The sequence below is a fragment of the Hylobates moloch genome, unplaced genomic scaffold (assembly GCF_009828535.3).
Source record: "Hylobates moloch isolate HMO894 unplaced genomic scaffold, HMol_V3 SCAFFOLD_1, whole genome shotgun sequence".
Lineage (NCBI taxonomy): Eukaryota > Metazoa > Chordata > Mammalia > Primates > Hylobatidae > Hylobates > Hylobates moloch.
The window spans coordinates 54,807,587-54,826,118 of NW_026652276.1; the positions used below are offsets into that span (position 1 = coordinate 54,807,587).

General features: G+C 32.6%; 1 protein-coding gene across 3 annotated transcripts in view; it reads left to right on the plus strand.

Annotated features, from left to right (window-relative positions):
* TFPI (tissue factor pathway inhibitor) overlaps window positions 1-18,532 on the plus strand; it is an 87,338-nt gene that overhangs the window by 51,756 nt on the left and 17,050 nt on the right. For all 3 annotated transcript variants that reach the window (XM_032755193.2, XM_032755195.2, XM_058440366.1), the window contains exons 3-6: window positions 5,135-5,332; window positions 13,795-13,833; window positions 17,467-17,643; window positions 18,237-18,329. In XM_032755193.2, the coding sequence (XP_032611084.1) occupies window positions 5,135-5,332; window positions 13,795-13,833; window positions 17,467-17,643; window positions 18,237-18,329 (507 nt within the window). The remainder of the gene's footprint in view (window positions 1-5,134; window positions 5,333-13,794; window positions 13,834-17,466; window positions 17,644-18,236; window positions 18,330-18,532) is intronic.

Below are 18,532 nucleotides of genomic sequence, written 5' to 3' on the forward strand. Positions count from 1 at the left end.
CAGTAATTAAGCCAGAATTTAAAATTACTACAAGGTAGCTTCCAAACATAGGTGGATAACAAAGAATTTTGATATTTAAGCTAGACTTAAAGACCTCTTCACCAGCTAGTTGCAGTTTTATCTAGTTTTATTTTGTTTTTATTTAAAATTAATTTTTATAATGACCTTATCTCACATCTGAAAAAATTCTATTTTGGAGATACAGTTTATCACATGATGCTAAGATCATAACATCATTTTATAGAAGTATATTATTTAATTGAAATAAAGTACTCATTAATAGAAATATACATCAAATTTTATTTCTTCTCTCACAAGTAAATTCTAGTAGATGATTTTTTAGCTGTCAAATCAGCAGGGAGGATAATCTAGAATTAATGTCTAGATAAGGCAAAAATGACAATAAAAAGAGTGGTGATAAGCTTTTTAAAACAATTCCACTGGGCTAGGAGAGAGAAAATTAAGAGTGAACATTTAGTGAAAGGCAAGAATCTTTTGTAGGATTTAGAATCAGACAGACCTGAGTTTGCAGGTGTAGTTTGCCATCTAGTACCTTTGTGAGACTGAGTAAGTTATTTAAACTTTCTGACTACCAGTGTCCTAAGCTGTAAATGAATAATGTAAATAACTAATTTCCTATGGTTTTTATATAAAAAGTGGAAAAGCATCTGGCGCATTTTCTGACACGGAGAAGGCAAAAGGTACACGTGTTTTTTTCTTCCCTGCCAGAAAAAAAATAAAATAAAATCCTTTAATTAGAGTCTAGCAGCATGTGGATTCTTAGATGGTAAGTTACCTGAAAGCCCTAGATTCGCAAATAAGTTCCAAGAGGATGAGCATTCTTACAGTCAAGGGCGTGACATGTTTTCAGGCAGCAAATATTATAGTAAGCTTCTATCCAACATCCCAGGACATGGGGTGGGGGGAGGGGAGGGGAAGGCAGGATTGTAACCTTTAGACTATGAGACATAAAATTCATGACATCAAATGCAAATGATTCAATATAAACCAAGTTCTATTTATATGACTGGATCAGATTAAATTCCTTTTAGATTGCCCTGTATGTGTTTTGCTTTTTCATGGCTGCTGGCAGATAATTATTACCTCTGTAAATATTTCCTTTGAGTCTCAGGAAAGTTATTGCTGACACCTTCAGGCTAATTTAGGCATCCTACTGTTCACTCGCACAGCACCCAGGACTTTCTGAATATTTATGTAAGTCCTTAGTGTCTATATGCTCCATGAACGAGGGGCTGCTGTCATCTAATTTACTGTCATATCTGTAGTGACAGCACAGTGCTTGAGACATGGTCAATACCCAATTATTAACATTCAAAAGGGTTTATTCAAAATAAGAAATGAAAACTAAGGCAGATTTCCATCCCTTTTGGGTGGAGTGGCATGGCACTGTGGGTCACACAGCACACCTGGCCATTGCTTGAGTCCAGGGATGCTGTGCTTAGGTGTGGGCTGCAAGATCATTGCACAAAGAATATTCTAATACAGGATTTCTATAAGAAATACATTAAAGTGTGAATAAAGACAAATAATCACCTAATAATTAACAATATATAATTCATAAAAGTTAATACTTAGTGTTTCTCCTAGAAAATTTCTAGAAAATTATCACCTACTTCCATTATTGAAACCATTTTTAGTTTCATAAAGGTGAAGGTTTGAAAAAAAAGTTGTTGATTGAGTGGAAATTATATAATTAAAACTGTATGCTTGATCCAAATACTACTTTAGGAATCTCAGTCACATATCTGTGACAATATCATGCAGTTATTAAGAATGTGTGAGATAGCTGTTGTAAAACAGTCTGAGGATCAATTTTAAACCCATCATTTATGGTATGAATTTAAGTTATTTACTTAATTTCTGCAATGCTATTTTATAATTTATAAAGTGAAGATAATAATGCCTAACTCAGCAGGTGGTTATGATCTTTAAAGGGTACAATTACAAAAATGTCAAGAGTATTGTAATTACTCAGTGAGCAACATTAGCTATTATTGCTAGGTACGACTACTACAGCTACTTTATCAGCTTTTGCCTTTGCGGTGCACTGCCGCCACCTGCTGGCGAAATTACTAAATAGCAGATTGAACTACAGGTGATTATATCTTTAACGCAGAAAATGGAAAAAAGATTTAGCTTGATGATAAACACTATCAAATATATTAAGAATAAAAAGTAGAGAAATCATCAATTAGTATCTGATAAAGTTATTGATATATAAAAAATGATTTTTCTGAATATACATGGCAATGCAGGTATTAGGTAAATTTCCCTGTGTTCTGCAGATACAGATCTTTATTCAAGTTTTCTATCTGAAACACTGCCTCAATAACTTGTCTCTAAAGTTCTAAAGTAATGTTAACTTGGGAATGAATAACATCACATTATATGAGAATTTCTACAGCAATTTGAGATAATGGTATATAGCTGTAAAATTAAAAATGCCAGAATATTTTTATTCCTGCTTTGTTATGTGAATTCTGGGGTCCCATATTTAAGGAGCTGATAGGTCACATTTTTATTGGTTTCAAAACAAACACGTCTAGAGTTCAGAAACTCATGATACGAAATTTGATGATACTTATTGTGGGCCTGCTGTAAGTCAGGCGCACCACTTAGAGTCTTCACACCAAATTTTCTGGCTTCTCATAACAACTCAAAATGTCAGCTTAGCATTCTAAAATCCTTAAGTAAAGACAAAAAATATAAACAGCATTTACAATTATTCATAAATGTGCCACTCAGAAAAAAAATTCAATGATTTTTAAACTTATACTGACAATTATAACTTCAGTGATAGAGAAAATGTGTTTTAACAAGTCATTTTGGTTCATACATTTTTCGATTTTTAGAAAGTATTTTTAGCAATCCTCAATTATATTTGTTATGAATTTCCATTAAAAAGTACTTGTGTATCTAATTTAAGAAAAATGGACAATTTTACCATGAAGTACTCATATTTATAGGTACCAGAAACTCTCTATATGCCTGAGAGACCTTCTAAAGCAAATTATCATATTTTAGATATGTTTATCAACATAAAGTGTTAGCTAAAGGATTTGAAAAAAAAAGAAATGACATTTAAACTTGTCAGTATTCACCAATATTTCTTAACTCACTTTGATACAATTATTTGTATGTAGACTATAGATATTTATTGGATTTAGTGACACTGTTATTGGTTTAAAATTATTTTAAAAATCATGTTGGTAAACACAAATATTATATTTTGTCAATTGAATATAACTCCAGAGAAATTTGAAGACACACAAATGCATATGTGCATAAAACTCAACTTTAAAGATTTGATCAACATTCTTACTTGCTAGTTAGCTATTTTATGACAATTGTGTTTGGTGCTGAAACTATCCCTGTATCATGATAATTCTCTGTCATATGTTATTCTAAGTTAACAAATTCTGGACCTGAAAAACATACTCTTCTATCAGTTCTGTCAGCTCAATTTATTTCAGTTGAAAAAAATAATCAATTAACTTATCAAATAGATCAAAATAATGAGATGGTATTATGTAAATTTAACTAGTATTTTTTAAAATTGAAAGCAGTGTTAGTAGTTGAGATAAAATTTATGTGTTCAAAAATAATTAGTGTCACGTGAATCAAACAGCATGAAAATGCCAACTTATGTATAGAAAGCTGTATTTTTAACCCTTCCAAGATTGTAAAGGCTACTTACAATTTTATGACTCATATAAAAAATTAACAATATCATTTCAATCATTTTGTTACAAAGAGTTTTAACATTACTAAGACTAATACTTGCTATTAATTCAAAATTGATGATTAGAATAATAATATATTATGGGTGGAATGCAATTAATAAAATTATCTAATTTAACTTTTATTATACACATATTTTCTGTTTCAAAAAATTCACGTTTTGTAATTACAGGAAATTTAAAACTGATTTCTTTTGAGACAATCATACTCCAAAAACTTATCCTGTATTTTATGCTTTAAAAATATTTTATGTGAAAATATTAAAGTCTCAGTCATTCATTTTTTTGTTGTTGTTCAAAGTAAACTATTTTAGAATGCATGAAAACACTTTTTTTCAAGATATTTATACTCATCTGTTTAATTCAATATAATATTGCTGCCCTCTAGAGGAAAAATTGGTTTAGGTCATTTATAGGTTTCAATATTCCTCATAAGAGATTAATAATCAATTGCCAAAGACATAGAAAATACATAGACTCAATATGCAGAAAATATTCAAGAAGTATTATATGGCATTTTTGTCATTATTCTTTTGGTTGCACCACCCACAATTTTCAGTGTCTATCTTTACTGGTAAACAAATAGATCTTATTTAATATTAGGCTTCTACTAATTTTATTAGACTTGAAAAAAATTAAATGTTTAAAAAATCTAGTTGAGTTTCCTCTATGTGTATGTCCATTCCCAGGGTACAAAATTCTGTTATGAAAATTAGTAGTTAAATATTTAAAGAAAAAATATATAATTTGAAGTCAAAAGAATTGCCTCATTCTATTTAAAACATAGAAAGCATTATTTACATTATTTCAACATTATTAAAACCCAAGCGTCATATGGTAAGTTAAAAAAAAAGCACCATGACGTATATTTTTCATAACATCAAACACATAAATTTTTATAATTAGGGAATGGTTTAATATAGTGTTATATACATACGTGTGTGTGTGTGTATATATATATATATGAATGTGAATATGTTGTTGCTTTTAAAGGGTTGTTTCATGTGTAAAAAGTGACACAAGTGTGGGTTAGGGAGAGAAATTCAAAGAACGGTCCATTAGCTGAGTTAAAAGAGGTCTATCGTGTGCACATCCACTTGAATAAAGTTGCCTTACAACTACTACTCAATTCCCTCCCAGCTCAGTTGGTACGATTTAAGCAATACCTCTCTAACAAGAGTCTAGAAGTTGTGCCTCATTTGGTGAATTTATTAACTTTATCTACCATTTTGATAACTGAATAACTTTTTATAGTTTCTTAGTATGTTTTATTGCACTTTTCCTTAAAATCAGGACATATTAAAAAGGAAATGAAAAACATTATTATAGTGTTGATGGAGATTACATGTTGTATCTTTTGTTTTACCTTATAGATACTGAGTTGCCACCACTGAAACTTATGCATTCATTTTGTGCATTCAAGGCGGATGATGGCCCATGTAAAGCAATCATGAAAAGATTTTTCTTCAATATTTTCACTCGACAGTGTGAAGAATTTATATATGGGGGATGTGAAGGAAATCAGAATCGATTTGAAAGTCTGGAAGAGTGCAAAAAAATGTGTATAAGAGGTAGGTTTCTGGGAACCCTTATTACTCAAGACCCTTTAGGGCTATTGAGTCTAATTATGGATTTGAGAATTTAGGGAGAAAAGTAATTTCATGCTATTTTAATATTTCCAAGGAATCTTTTATTTCCACATTTTTAGACTTTCAGGGAAGTCTAAAAACATTTAAGGAAAATGATAATTCTGAATTGTACCAAGAAATACCCACATTTATAGGTACCAGAGACTCTCTATATGCCCGAGAGACATTTTAAAGCAAATTATCAAATTTTAGGTATGGTCAACTTGCATGTTCAACTATCATTTTTCATTTTTTTCATATCAGTGAATTATAAAATATATGAGGCTTCATTTATTGTCTTATACTCTTATCCATAATAAAGACAGAAGAAAAAAACCTCAATTCATGTTCACAGAATTGTGAAGTATTTTTAAAATAAAGTGGGTGTAAATCAGCCTCCCAGACTTGTAATCTCAGCTGGCAGAAGAAAAACTGTTAGTCACATTGACTTAGTCTTTCCTTTGTCATCACAATGGTCTCATCACTATCCTCTCTCAAGATCATGAATCTGGAAATTGAAGCTTTATGGCTCTTAATTAGAAAATTCTAAGCTGCATAAAATAGTAGAACTATATATGACATTTAAGTTTTTTTAATTAATGGAACCTTAAAATACTACAGGAAATAAAAATAGAATACCATAGAAAAGAAAAATCACCCCTGATGACCCTTGTGGCCTTTACTAAACGCAATGTTTTATATTAATATTACTAAGTTATAAATTTCAAAAGTACATCATATTATATTAAACTTTTATTCTGCATTAATCCTACTAAAATTTAACATTTTTGCAATATTTGCTAATTACCTTATTGTATGGGATTTTATATCTTCTCACTAAGATAAATTACAAATAATTACTGACCAAACTTTTGAATGTTTTTTTTAAATCTCAGGTTATTCTTCCAAATTGTAAGTTACTCAAGGGATAGAATAAGTTGAGTTGCTTTTATTTTCCTAGTTTCTAGACCAATATTCTACAATAGCATGTTTGTAGAGCTGATTGGATACAATTGAGGTGATATAGAAATGATATCTCTGGTTAGTAACACTAGATGTCTTGTTTTTTGCAAATCAGGCAGCTCTGCATTCTCACTCTGTTACTGCTTTCTAAATATCTTTTACTAAAAAGCCTTGGCATCATGGTGCTCTTGGCCTGTGGGAAAACCTCAATGTGGTGAAGAGCGAACTTCTCTCCTCTGTGACTCTGTAAGATGTTTAGTTGTATGCTCCAGATCTGAAAGAAGAGAATAGACACGAATATATTTCTTTAACCTCACAGCACTGATTTCTCTGTTTCCTCTCCATAGATGCCCTAGGAATGTTACTAACACAGTTTAGGCAGCTCAGTGGTCCTCAGTGGTGCCTTTGGTTTTTGTGATTGCTTGGTCTGTTCCCATTCATCACAGATTTCTATACCCCATTTTCTTCCATACGTATTGGGCCAAGTATCCTTTTGTGTTGAGTTGAAAATCATTCTTAGTTGTCAGTACCTTGGCTAGAAGCCTGGTTGCCTCATTCTTTGTAATCCCCACTCTTTCATTTGGCAGGCTATTTATTTTCATCAACTGGCCTCTTTCCTGAAATATATACCTGTTCTTTTTATATATGTGTATAGTTCAAGTCTTATGGTTTATCATTATGCAAAACTTACTCTTTCTTTAAAGGTTGGTCAAATGTAATCATTTTGTTCATCAGTAATAGCCTTGCTTATCATCATTTAAAATATCATTTCTGGCTAGCATGTAAATGTAACTCTCTTACCCCCATCTCCTCATTATCTATCAAAAGTCACTTGAGGCTGGCTGCAGTGGCTCACACCTGTAATCCCAGCACTTTGGGAGGCTGAGACGGGTGGATCACCTAAGGTCAGGAGTTTTAGACCAGCCTCACCAATATGGTGAAACTCCGTCCCTACTAAAAATACAAAAATTAGCTGGGAATGATGGCATGTGCCTGTAGTCCCAGCTACTCAGGAGGCTGAGATAGGAGAATTGCTTGAAACCAGGAGGCAGACGTTGCAGTGAGCCGAGATTGCACCACTGCACTCCAGCTGTGCAACAGAGGAAGACTCCATGAAAAAAAAAAAAGAAAAGTCACTTGTAATTATTGTATGAATGTCTGAGTGTTTTATACAGCAGACTACTGATAAGGATATAACTGGTATATAGAAAAAAATATGGCTAGACTTTTAAAAACGCACCTCAGGAGAGAATTTAATTGGCAGCCATGATGGATAAATAGAACAAGACTTTCTCTCCCAACATAAAGAACTATAAAACTGGACAAAATGTAAAAAACAACTGTTTGCAAACATTGAACAAAAGGCATGCAGGATTGTGACCTCTGGGAGAAGGTAAATACATAAGATGAGCCCTGCAATCTCCCCTGCTTCCTGTGTGAAGGCATTCAGAACCACCATTATATGAAAGAAACCCAAGTACAGCATGGTGGTCTCTCTGAAAAGAGGAGATGGCTATTAGAGATTAGAAAGCGGAAGTGGTTGTGGTTTTTCTAACAATGTGTGTTATATGGTTTCACTCTGTGTCCCTACCCAAATATCATCTTGTAGCTCCCATAATTCCCACGTGTTGTGGGAGGGACTGGTGGGAAATGATTGAATCATGGGGGATGGGGCAGGGGGGCAGGTGGTCTTTCCCATGCTATTATCATGCGTGGTAGTGAATGGGTCTCACATGATCTTACGGTTTTAACAAACAGGAGTTTCTCTGCATAAGCTCTCTCTTTGCCTGCCACTATCCATGTAAGATGTGACTTGCTCACAGTAAATTGGTACCAGTAGAATGGGGTGTTGCTGAAAAGATACCTGAAAATGTGGAAGTGACTTTGGAACTGGGTAACAGGCAGAGGTTGGAACAGTTTGGAGGGCTCAAAAGAAGACAGGAAAATGTGGGAAAGTTCAGAACTTCCAAGAGACTTGTTGAAAGGCTTTGACAAAAATGGTGATAGTGATATGAACAATAAGGTCCAGCCTGAGGTGGTCTCAGAGATGAGGAACTTGTTGGGAACTGGAGCAAAGCTGACTCTCATTATGTTTTAGCAAAGAGACTGGCAGCATTTTGCCCCTGCCCTAGGGATTTGTGGAACATTGAACTTGAAGAAATGATGTAGAGTATTTGACAGAATAAATTTCTAAGCACCAAAGCATTCAAGAGGGGACTTGGGTGCTGCTAAAGGCATTCAGTTTCAAAAAGGAAATAGAGCATAAAAGTTTGGAAAATTTGCAGCTTGACAATGCAAGTGAAAATAAAATTACATTCTCTGAGGAAAAATTCAAGCCAGCTGCAGAAATTTGCATAAGTAACAAGGATCTGAATGTTAATCACCAGGACAATGGGGAAAATGTCTCTAGGGCATGTGAGACCTTTGTGCCAGCTCTTCCCATCACTGGCCTGGAGGCTTAGGAGGAAAAAGTGGTTTCCTGGACTGGGCCCAGGGTCTCCGTGCTGTGTGCAGTCTAGGGACTTTGTGCACTGTGTCCTAGCCACTCCAGCCATGATTGAAGGGGGCCAACATAGAGCTAGGGCCAGAGCTTCAGAGGGCGCAAGCCTCGAGCCTTGGCAACTTCCACATGGTATTGAGCCTGAGAGTGCATGGAAGTCAAGAATTGAGGTTTGGGAACCTACATGTAGATTTCAGAAGTTGTATGGAAACGCCTGGATGTGCAGATAGAAGTTTGCTGCATGGGTGGGGCTCTTATGGGGAGCCTCTGCTAGAGCAGTGCAGAAGGGAAATGTAGAGTCAGACCCCTGACACAGATTCCCTACTGGGGCACTGCCTAGTGGAGTTGTGAGAAGAAAGGCAGCATCCTCCAGGCCACAGAATGGTAGATCCATTGACAGCTTGCACCATGCACCTGCACATTTCAAAACTGATCATGCCTTCCCAATAGTCCTCCAAATTCTTAACTCATTTCAGCATTAACTCAAAAGTCCACAGTCCAATGTCTCATCTGAGACAAGGCAAGTCCCTTCTGTCTATGAGCTTATAAAATCAAAACCAAGTTAGTTACTTCCTAGATACAATGGGGGTTCAGGCATTGGGTAAATACAGCTGTTCCAAATGGGAGAAATTGGCCAAAACAAAGGGTCTACAGGCCCCATGCAAGTCCAAAATCCAGCAGGGCAGTCAAATCTTAAAGCTCCAAAATGATCTCCTTTGACTCCATGTCTCACATCCAGGTCACACTGATGCAAGAGATGGGCTCCCATGGTCTTGGGCAGCTCTGCCCCTGTAGCTTTGCAGGGTACCTCCTCCCTCCTGGCTGTAACACTTATTTACAGCCAACTGTTCTTTGACAAAATGAACAAAAACACACAGTGGTGAATGGGCACTCTATTCAATAAATGGTGTTGGGAAATTGGATAGCCATATGCAGAAGAATAAAACTGGAATAATGTCTCTTGCCTTATACAAAAATTAACTCAAAATAGATTAATGACTTAAATGTAAGACCTGAAACTATAATAATTCTAGAGGAAAATCTGGGAAAAACCCTCCTACATATTGATCTAGGCAAAGAATTTATGACTAAATCCTCAAAAGCAAATGCAAGAGAAATAAAAATAGACAAATGAGAGTTAAAGTTGATCCACAAGTAATTCTGCACAGCCAAAGAAATATCAGAGTGAACAGATAACCTAAGGAATGAGAAAAAATATTTGCAAACTGTGTATTGGACAAAAGACTAATATCTAAAATCTACATGTAACTCAAACAATTCAACAAGAAAATAACAAACTACTTAAAAAATGGACAAAGGACACGAAAAGATATCTTTCAAAAGAAACATATACACAGCCAACAAGCATATGAAAAAATGCCGAAAATCACTAATCATCAGACAAATGCAAATTAAAACTACAATGAGATACCATATTACACCAGTCAGAATGGCTATTATTAAAAAGTCAAAAAATGACAGATGTTGAAGATTAGGAGAAAAAAGAATGCTTATACATTGTTGCTGGAAATGTAAATTAGTATAATCTATGGAAAACAGTGTGGAGATTTCCCAAAGACCTAAAAAATAGAACTACCATTTGTTCCAGCAATCCCACTACTGGATATCTACCCAAAAGCAAATACATCATTATATCAAAAAGATAACTGTACTTGTATGTTTAGCACAGCAGTATTTACAGTAGCAAAGATATAAAATCAACATCAGTGTCTATTAACAGATGATTGGGTAAATAAAATGTGATATTTATATATACACATATACTCCATGGAATACTACTCAGCCATTAAAAATAAAATCATGTCTTTTATAGCAGCATGGATGGAACTGGAGGCTATTATCTTAAGTGAAATAACTCAGAAACAGAAATTCAAATACCACATGTTCTAATTTATAAGTGGGGGGTAAATAGTGTGTACATGTGGGCATAGTAGAATAATAGACAATGGACACTCAGGAAGATGGGAAGATGAAAGGAGACCGGGGAATGAGAAACTATCTAATGGGTACAATGGACATTATTTGGGTTATGGTTACACTAAAATCCACTTCACCACTATGCAATATAACCACATAACAAAATTGTACTTCTAACCCCTAAGTCTATGAAAATAAAAAGAAATAAATTTTTAAAAAGAAAAAATAAAGAACTGAAAGAGAAAAAAAAGTGCCAATCAGTAATCTACTTCTTAAAATAAGCGCTTTTCAAATCAGCATTATCTGGGGAAATTTATTCCTGGTAGAGCAGCAGTACAATTAGTATTAAAGGATTTAGAATTAAAGCACACAGGAAGGAAGGAGAAAAATATGAGATTATTGTTGTAAAGTTCTGAGGTTTCCGCAGGTGACAATGACATACATTACTTGACACTAGACTGTAATGGATTAGTATATTGTAATCCTTAAAGCAACCATTAAAAAAATGAAACAAGCAGAAATAACAAATAGGCCCATAATGAAGATGAAATTATTATTAAAATATTCACTTACAGCGATTCTAAAGAAGACATGAACAGAGGGAAACAGAAACAAAGAAGAAATGAGAAACAAATCAAATAGCTAGTGATATTTATACTCAACTTTAATGATAATTAGATTAAATTAAAATTTAATGGTCCAGTCACTCCAGTTAAAAGGTAGATATTATCACCCTGTATGCAAAAATAAATCAAGAACTAACTACATGTTATCTATAGGAAAGGCCCTTTACAAATAAGGACAGAGAGATTAAAAGTGAAAGGATGGTAAAAGATATAATATGTAAGCACTAATCATAAGAATGATTAGTAAAAGTAGACTACAGGATAAAAAATACTACCAGGTGGAAAGAAAGATATTTATAATAGGGTCCATTAATAAAAAAGACACAACAATCTTTAATGCGTGTGTGTATGGTCCTAATTATAAAACTCCAAAATTTTTAAAGAAAAAATTGGCAGAAGTGAGAGTATACAATTCTTCAGTTCAGTTTACATATTTCAAGACACCTTTTTTCAGTAATTGACAGAAAAAGTAAACAACAATCACTAAGGATATAAAAGATTTGAACAATGCTCTCTACCAACTTCACACAATTGGTATTTACCTAACACTGCACACCCAGATGAATATATCATTATTTACATGTGGCCCTCTTTTGAATGGATTTAGAAGCAAAAATCAATAAGTCAGTTTGAGGTATAAATGTCATATACCAATGTGTGTCAACCAAATGCAAATTTTGGGATGTTTTTGCTTGTCAGTCTTACATCTTAATATTCATAATGAAATATTAAAACAAATTCATATAAGTTGAAATTCAAAAGAGTACTAGAATGGAAATTAGTCTAACATTCTCTCATTGCTCCTTAAAAAGCATTGACAAATGGTTTGTCCTGTCTAAATCTAAGAAAACGTGATAATTTGCTATAAATCATTTCTAACTATCAATTGCTTTCATACTGCTATTGCCATACAAATTATCATGTCCAAGGTTATTATTATTAGATTCCTCAAAGATAATTATTGGTAATATAAATACACTTAAAATTCTAGTGTGCTAAACCACATTGAGTTAGTTGGCATGTGTATTACCTGAATTAATCCTATTTAGAATGTAACAGTAAATAAACAAAATATATGTTCTTTTAAAAATTATATTAATCAAGCATTTATATATTCCCATCCTATGACTATTGTCACTAGGTAAATCAGGAATGAAAATTGTTTAGTGTTCTAGTCTTATGTACTCATTGTATGTATACATTTCTTTCTTTTTATGAATTAAATCATAACATATTAGTTTTATATCTAAATATTTTAATGTCAGGTTATATGACAGTCTACAATCTACTTGAAAGCTTTAACATGAAGTTGGTTAGTTGCAGTGAAAACAAAGCAAAACACAAAACTTATCTAAATAGATACAGCTATACATATACACACACACACACACCTCTTTTTTTAAAAGGCTATTGAATAAAACAGTACAATTTGAAAAGAAGTTTGGGTCCGTTAGTTTCCCTTTCACAGACATTTTACTCTCCATAGAAGAATTAACTATTTCAAGAAAAAAAGGATGATCCAGTTGCTGAAAGAGGCTTATAACCCAATTCATATTATTTCTCTCATTCTTTCTTCCCTTCTCTCTCTCTCCCTTTCTATCTCTCTGGTCATATAACTAAAGGTAACCTGCTTTGACCAAAGATTTTCTCTGTAAAACAAATGATTCCACAACAAATATCACTCAACTTTCCTAATGTCTATGCGAACAAATTAAAACTTCATAGACTTATTTGTCAATTTAAATTTCATTACCTATCATTTAAATTAGAACTTAGAATTCATACTTGGAATATGGTAGGACAAAGACAACTAACATTCCAGTTTTAGAGGGAAATGATTCCGTTAATCAAACGTTAAACCAAACAACGTGTCCCAGGTGCCTTTTGTTTCATTTCTTCTCTACATTGGTAATAATAATGAAGCTTGCAATTGGGTTGAGACAATGCAGCAGGGGAAAGAATAAAGAAAGGAAATAATTCTGGTTAATTTCACTTTTATTCCAAGGTATCTAACAAATTATTTTTATATGTAATGTAGGCTGCTTGAATTACTTTCATATTTCACATTTTAAAAATAATTGTTTTAAGTATAGATATTCTGAACAGTAAACATAGTCACTATGAATTCTCAGCTTTGTAAGTGTGTTAGAAAGTTTTATCATAGTTTCTAAAACATTATTGAAATGAAGTGGCTTCGTGGTTACAGTACACAGAAAAGATTAATTTTTAGAGAAAAGAGAAAGAAATTCAATTTTTATGAAGACATTCTGTATAAGAATTATTTTAATGGTAATAAATATCACTCTTGTTTGTTAAATTCAAATTCATAGTATTACATTATAAATTGTAGCAATTGATATGCATTTTTTTGATTACAGATAATGCAAACAGGATTATAAAGACAACATTGCAACAAGGTGAACATTTATTTGTCTGTAAATTTGAAGCATTTATGTAAGGCATTTAGATATTCAATTTTTCGTTTGTTTGTTTGCTTGTTTGTTTTTCCTGGTCCTTGATTCAGTATAGATACTCAATTCTTAAGTTTCTCTGAGATTGATTAAAAAAACCCATAAAAAAGATTGATCATAAACCCATATGACAGATTGATCATGTCATTTTTGAAATGATTTATTGCGTGTTTCAATGGACATAATCAAAAATTAGGAAAATATATACATTATATTTGTCAGAGGAGGCTCCAAACACCTTATTTACTCTAATTCTAGTATGATATTTAGTTTTAGTTCAATCATAGTCCAGAGCCACACATGTTATTTTAACATCTTCCAGATAGAGATTTTGATGTTTTGAGTCTTACTTTATTTCTCTGATCTCTAATCACTTGGTAATCTCAGCATTGTGTGGCTTTAGCAAGTTTCACCAAATATTCCCTTGAATGGATGTATGTCTGTGAGTTGTCAGCAGTTATACATGTAAAAGTAAGCGGAGATATTTAAAAATAAATATCTAGCATGTATGTATATGTTTAATTGTGTAATTTAAATCATATCATTTATTGTTTTTAGCTAAAAATAATTACTTTTTCACAAATATATCAGCACTAGAAAAAATGTTATCAATGGATCAGGGAAACCAATCTCCTTTTAATAAAGGTCTAGAAACTGATTTGGTCCAATTGTCAGTTATGGCATTTACATTTCAATGAGAAAATACTGAACAAAGAGATTAAATTATTTAACTCAGAACATGAAAGACCACAACATGAAAGACCACAAAATTCAAAGTGCATTTTAATTTTATTTATTTTGATTTATTTATGTGGGAAAGAGTTGAAAATTTCTGTGACACATTGATAATCTTTAGGCTCAATTCTCTGACCAGAATTGGAATCAAAATGTATAAAATAAAGATAATAGCAAAGTTTGTTCAAGAAACATAAGTAAATGTATGTACTTACAATTTTAAAAAATAGGTTCCTATAAATACTAAAATAATCTTGACAAAAATGTTTAGTACTTTAATTAAATGAAGGCCTTATCTGTTATATCAAAATGGCATATTTATAATGAAGTTTTTGTCTACAAAGGAAAATAAATATTTTTGTGAAAGAAAATACCAACCTTTAAATATTAAGAACTTTTACCAAAAACATAAAATTAGAAAAAAATTAAATACAGGTACTATTTTTATGTAAAATTATGCTATAAAGTATATATTTATAATTCAGAATTCAATCATTCCTATCTCATATTATATATGAAAGAGAATAAAGCTTTCCACATGAATGTTAAAAATGCTTACATGCTAACACCTATTCATCATAACAAAGACCTGATCAATTTTGAGTTAACATTGTATTATGCTTCCTAGTATTGGACCATTATAAAGAGATTTAAGATTTAATACAATCCCTTAGAAAGAAAGTTTGGTCCAAGACAATTCCCAAGTATTCAGGCCCAAACAAAAGTTGACAGTAATAATGCTTTAGCTTATCCAGTCTGCGTTCTGTGTTACTCAATTTCAACTGTGCACCAACTTAGAGCAAGGGTTATGTATGCAAATTCAGTAAGAAGGTTAATTTATTTACCTGAAGAAAGTAGGAAATTAACTTTTTGATTTACAACTGTAGTTCAAACTGCAGGCCAAAAAAGAATTATTTTACATGTGTCCATTTTCAACTTTGTCTTCAAATAAGTTCATGTTTCCCAATGTAGTTCCATATGAAAAATAACAACTTTCAGTTGTACAGTTTATTGTTTTTTGTGGTTTTATTTGTTTAGTTTTAATTTTTGTGGGTATATATTAGGTGTATAAATTTATGTACATGTACAGTTTCTTAATTATACTTATCAGCATAACTTGTTATACTTTTTTGTTTTTTATATGCAATATTTTTCCCCCATCCACTTTTGGCAAACATAAAGTTCTTGTATCCTCTGTTCAGATCATTTAAAATTTCATAAAAAGTACACATTAAGACTAAAACAAATCATATGATAGTAATTCAAGGTATTTTTACCTTATAAAATGTTATAAAATTTTAAAGAATTGTTGTATTCCTTTCCCCACATATTATTACACTTAACTAAAAATCATGAAAACATTCATTTGAAAGAACAAGAGGCAATACAGAAGAAACAAAGTTAACTTTCAAATTAATACATTGAAAAGTTATAGAAAATAGACTTTTAAAACTATATTATAGTAGGAAATTTAAATAAAATAACTTTTTAATAAGGAGTTGGTTCTTTTGCAGATCTGCAACTGTTGCAGAAATCATTAATATTATTAAATACATGTTCTTTTTTACTGTAAAATGCTTGTGGGTATTGCTTCCCTGACATAGAAGAACAAGTTGTTTTAAGATGAAAAAGGTTACCACAGTTCAGTTTTGCCAATATGGTAATATACTTGCAGGAAAAAAATTGAGAAATTGGAATTTTCTTCTAAAAATTCAAGCCCAATATGCCCGTGAGCATAATAATTTTGAAAATTAGCTCACTTCTTTTCACAGTGCATGCATGTAGACAGAGCTGGTGATGTAGATCACAGTGGCACAACTTTTATGACAGCTGTGTTTAGCCTGCTTTGGAACACTATCAGAGAAGAAGGATTAGTCTTTTTGCAAAAGCCTCTCCAATCCTTGAACATGTATTTCCTTTCTGTCTCTGCATTATTGAAGTCATTCCAATGACAAGAAGAAGGAAAAAATAAAAATGACACAGCAGTAGAGGATGTCCTACCTAGTACAGATATTAATTCCCGCATAAGAATTCAGGAACTTCTAAGGCTAGCCATGAAAACTTCCATACCCCTCAAATCTTCTTTTTCAACTTTTAAAAATTTAAACCATTCTTAATGAAGCAAAGCACTACAATGCTTTTCCTGAGAAGCCACCCTCAATAGCTTGAAACGTTCATAGACCTCTCCTAAATGTTAATACACATGGGCCGGGCGCGGTGGCTCACGCTTGTAATCCCAGCACTTTGGGAGGCCGAGGCGGGCGGATCATGAGGTCAGGAGATCGAGACCACAGTGAAACCCCGTCTCTACTAAAAATACAAAAAATTAGCCGGGCGTGGTGGCGGGCGCCTGTAGTCCCAGCTACTCGGAGAGGCTGAGGCAGAAGAATGGCGTGAACCCTGGAGGCGGAGCTTGCAGTGAGCCGAGATTGCGCCACTGCACTCCAGCCTGGGCGACAGAGCGAGACTCCGTCTCAAAAAAAAAAAAAAAAAAAAAAAAATACACATGAACATATTAAAAATAATTAAACCACATTTTTTGCCATAATGTTTTGTAATTTCAAAGCAAGAGTGGCACATGGTAAAATAATCTTTTATTCCTTAAATTCTTAAAAAATGACAGTTAATTCCCTACTAATTTACTATGAGAAATTTAGAATTTGAAATGCCAATCCCAAAATATGGTAGATAATTTTAATAGTGTATAGTTGTGGATAAAGTTAGATTTTACTTTTTAATTTTTATGCTTACTCCTTCAATAGCCAGGTATTTATAAATTTTATTAAAATCAGTAATTTATTTACACAAAAGAATATTGCTTTCTGACATTTTTATAATTTCTAGAAAAGCCAGATTTCTGCTTTTTGGAAGAAGATCCTGGAATATGTCGAGGTTATATTACCAGGTATTTTTATAACAATCAGACAAAACAGTGTGAACGTTTCAAGTATGGTGGATGCCTGGGCAATATGAACAATTTTGAGACACTGGAAGAATGCAAGAACACCTGTGAAGATGGTCGTAAGTTTACTTCTTATTTCATTTTAGTTAATTTATAGGCATCCTTTTAAAACTAAGGCATCTCAGATGATATTCAAGCTTACTCAGGTTTTGAGCCATGCAAATGAAGATATATTTGTGTGCATTCAATGTGAGATTTGTGACTATAGTTTTTTAAAAAGCATAGAAAATTAAGAAATTATTTTCATAGATCTAATACTTTTTATGTTGCATTATTTAATTTTTCTTCCTGAGAATACTGCAGTACAATTTTGGCACAATAGAATTGCTGAAATCTTTCACATTTATACAAATATGAGAGCAAACAGTTATTGAAAACTACCACCTAAAATCACTTAGTTTTATCTGCCTATAACATTTATTAAAGGCATGACATAAACATTAACTGCTATGCTTTTTTGACCAAGAACTATGGTTACTCATGGAAATATTACCTTACAATTATATTTAAAGATTCACTCTTTGTTAATTTAACATAGCAATGTGAATGAAATTGCCAGAAGTCTGCTTTTTTAACTGTTGTATGCTTCATGAGTCCAAATATGAGACTGTGACAATGTTTATCTGTTTTAATTGGCTGTATTTTTTCCCAGCAAATGGTTTCCAGGTGGATAATTATGGAACCCAGCTCAGTGCTGTGAATAACTCACTGACTCCACAATCAACCAAGGTTCCCAGCCTTTTCGGTAAGAATCTTGTGGATTTTATTGCTTCCAGGAAACTATTATCATGGTAACAATGAAGTGGATTGTGTATTAGAAATATGTTTTTAAACATATATATACCTGTGTTGTTGCTTAATAATGTGTTTGTTGAAATACTGAGATTCAAATTGTTTAAGACATTCAATCTCATAAAAGCAACAATTTTCCTAATCTATTTTAAAGTA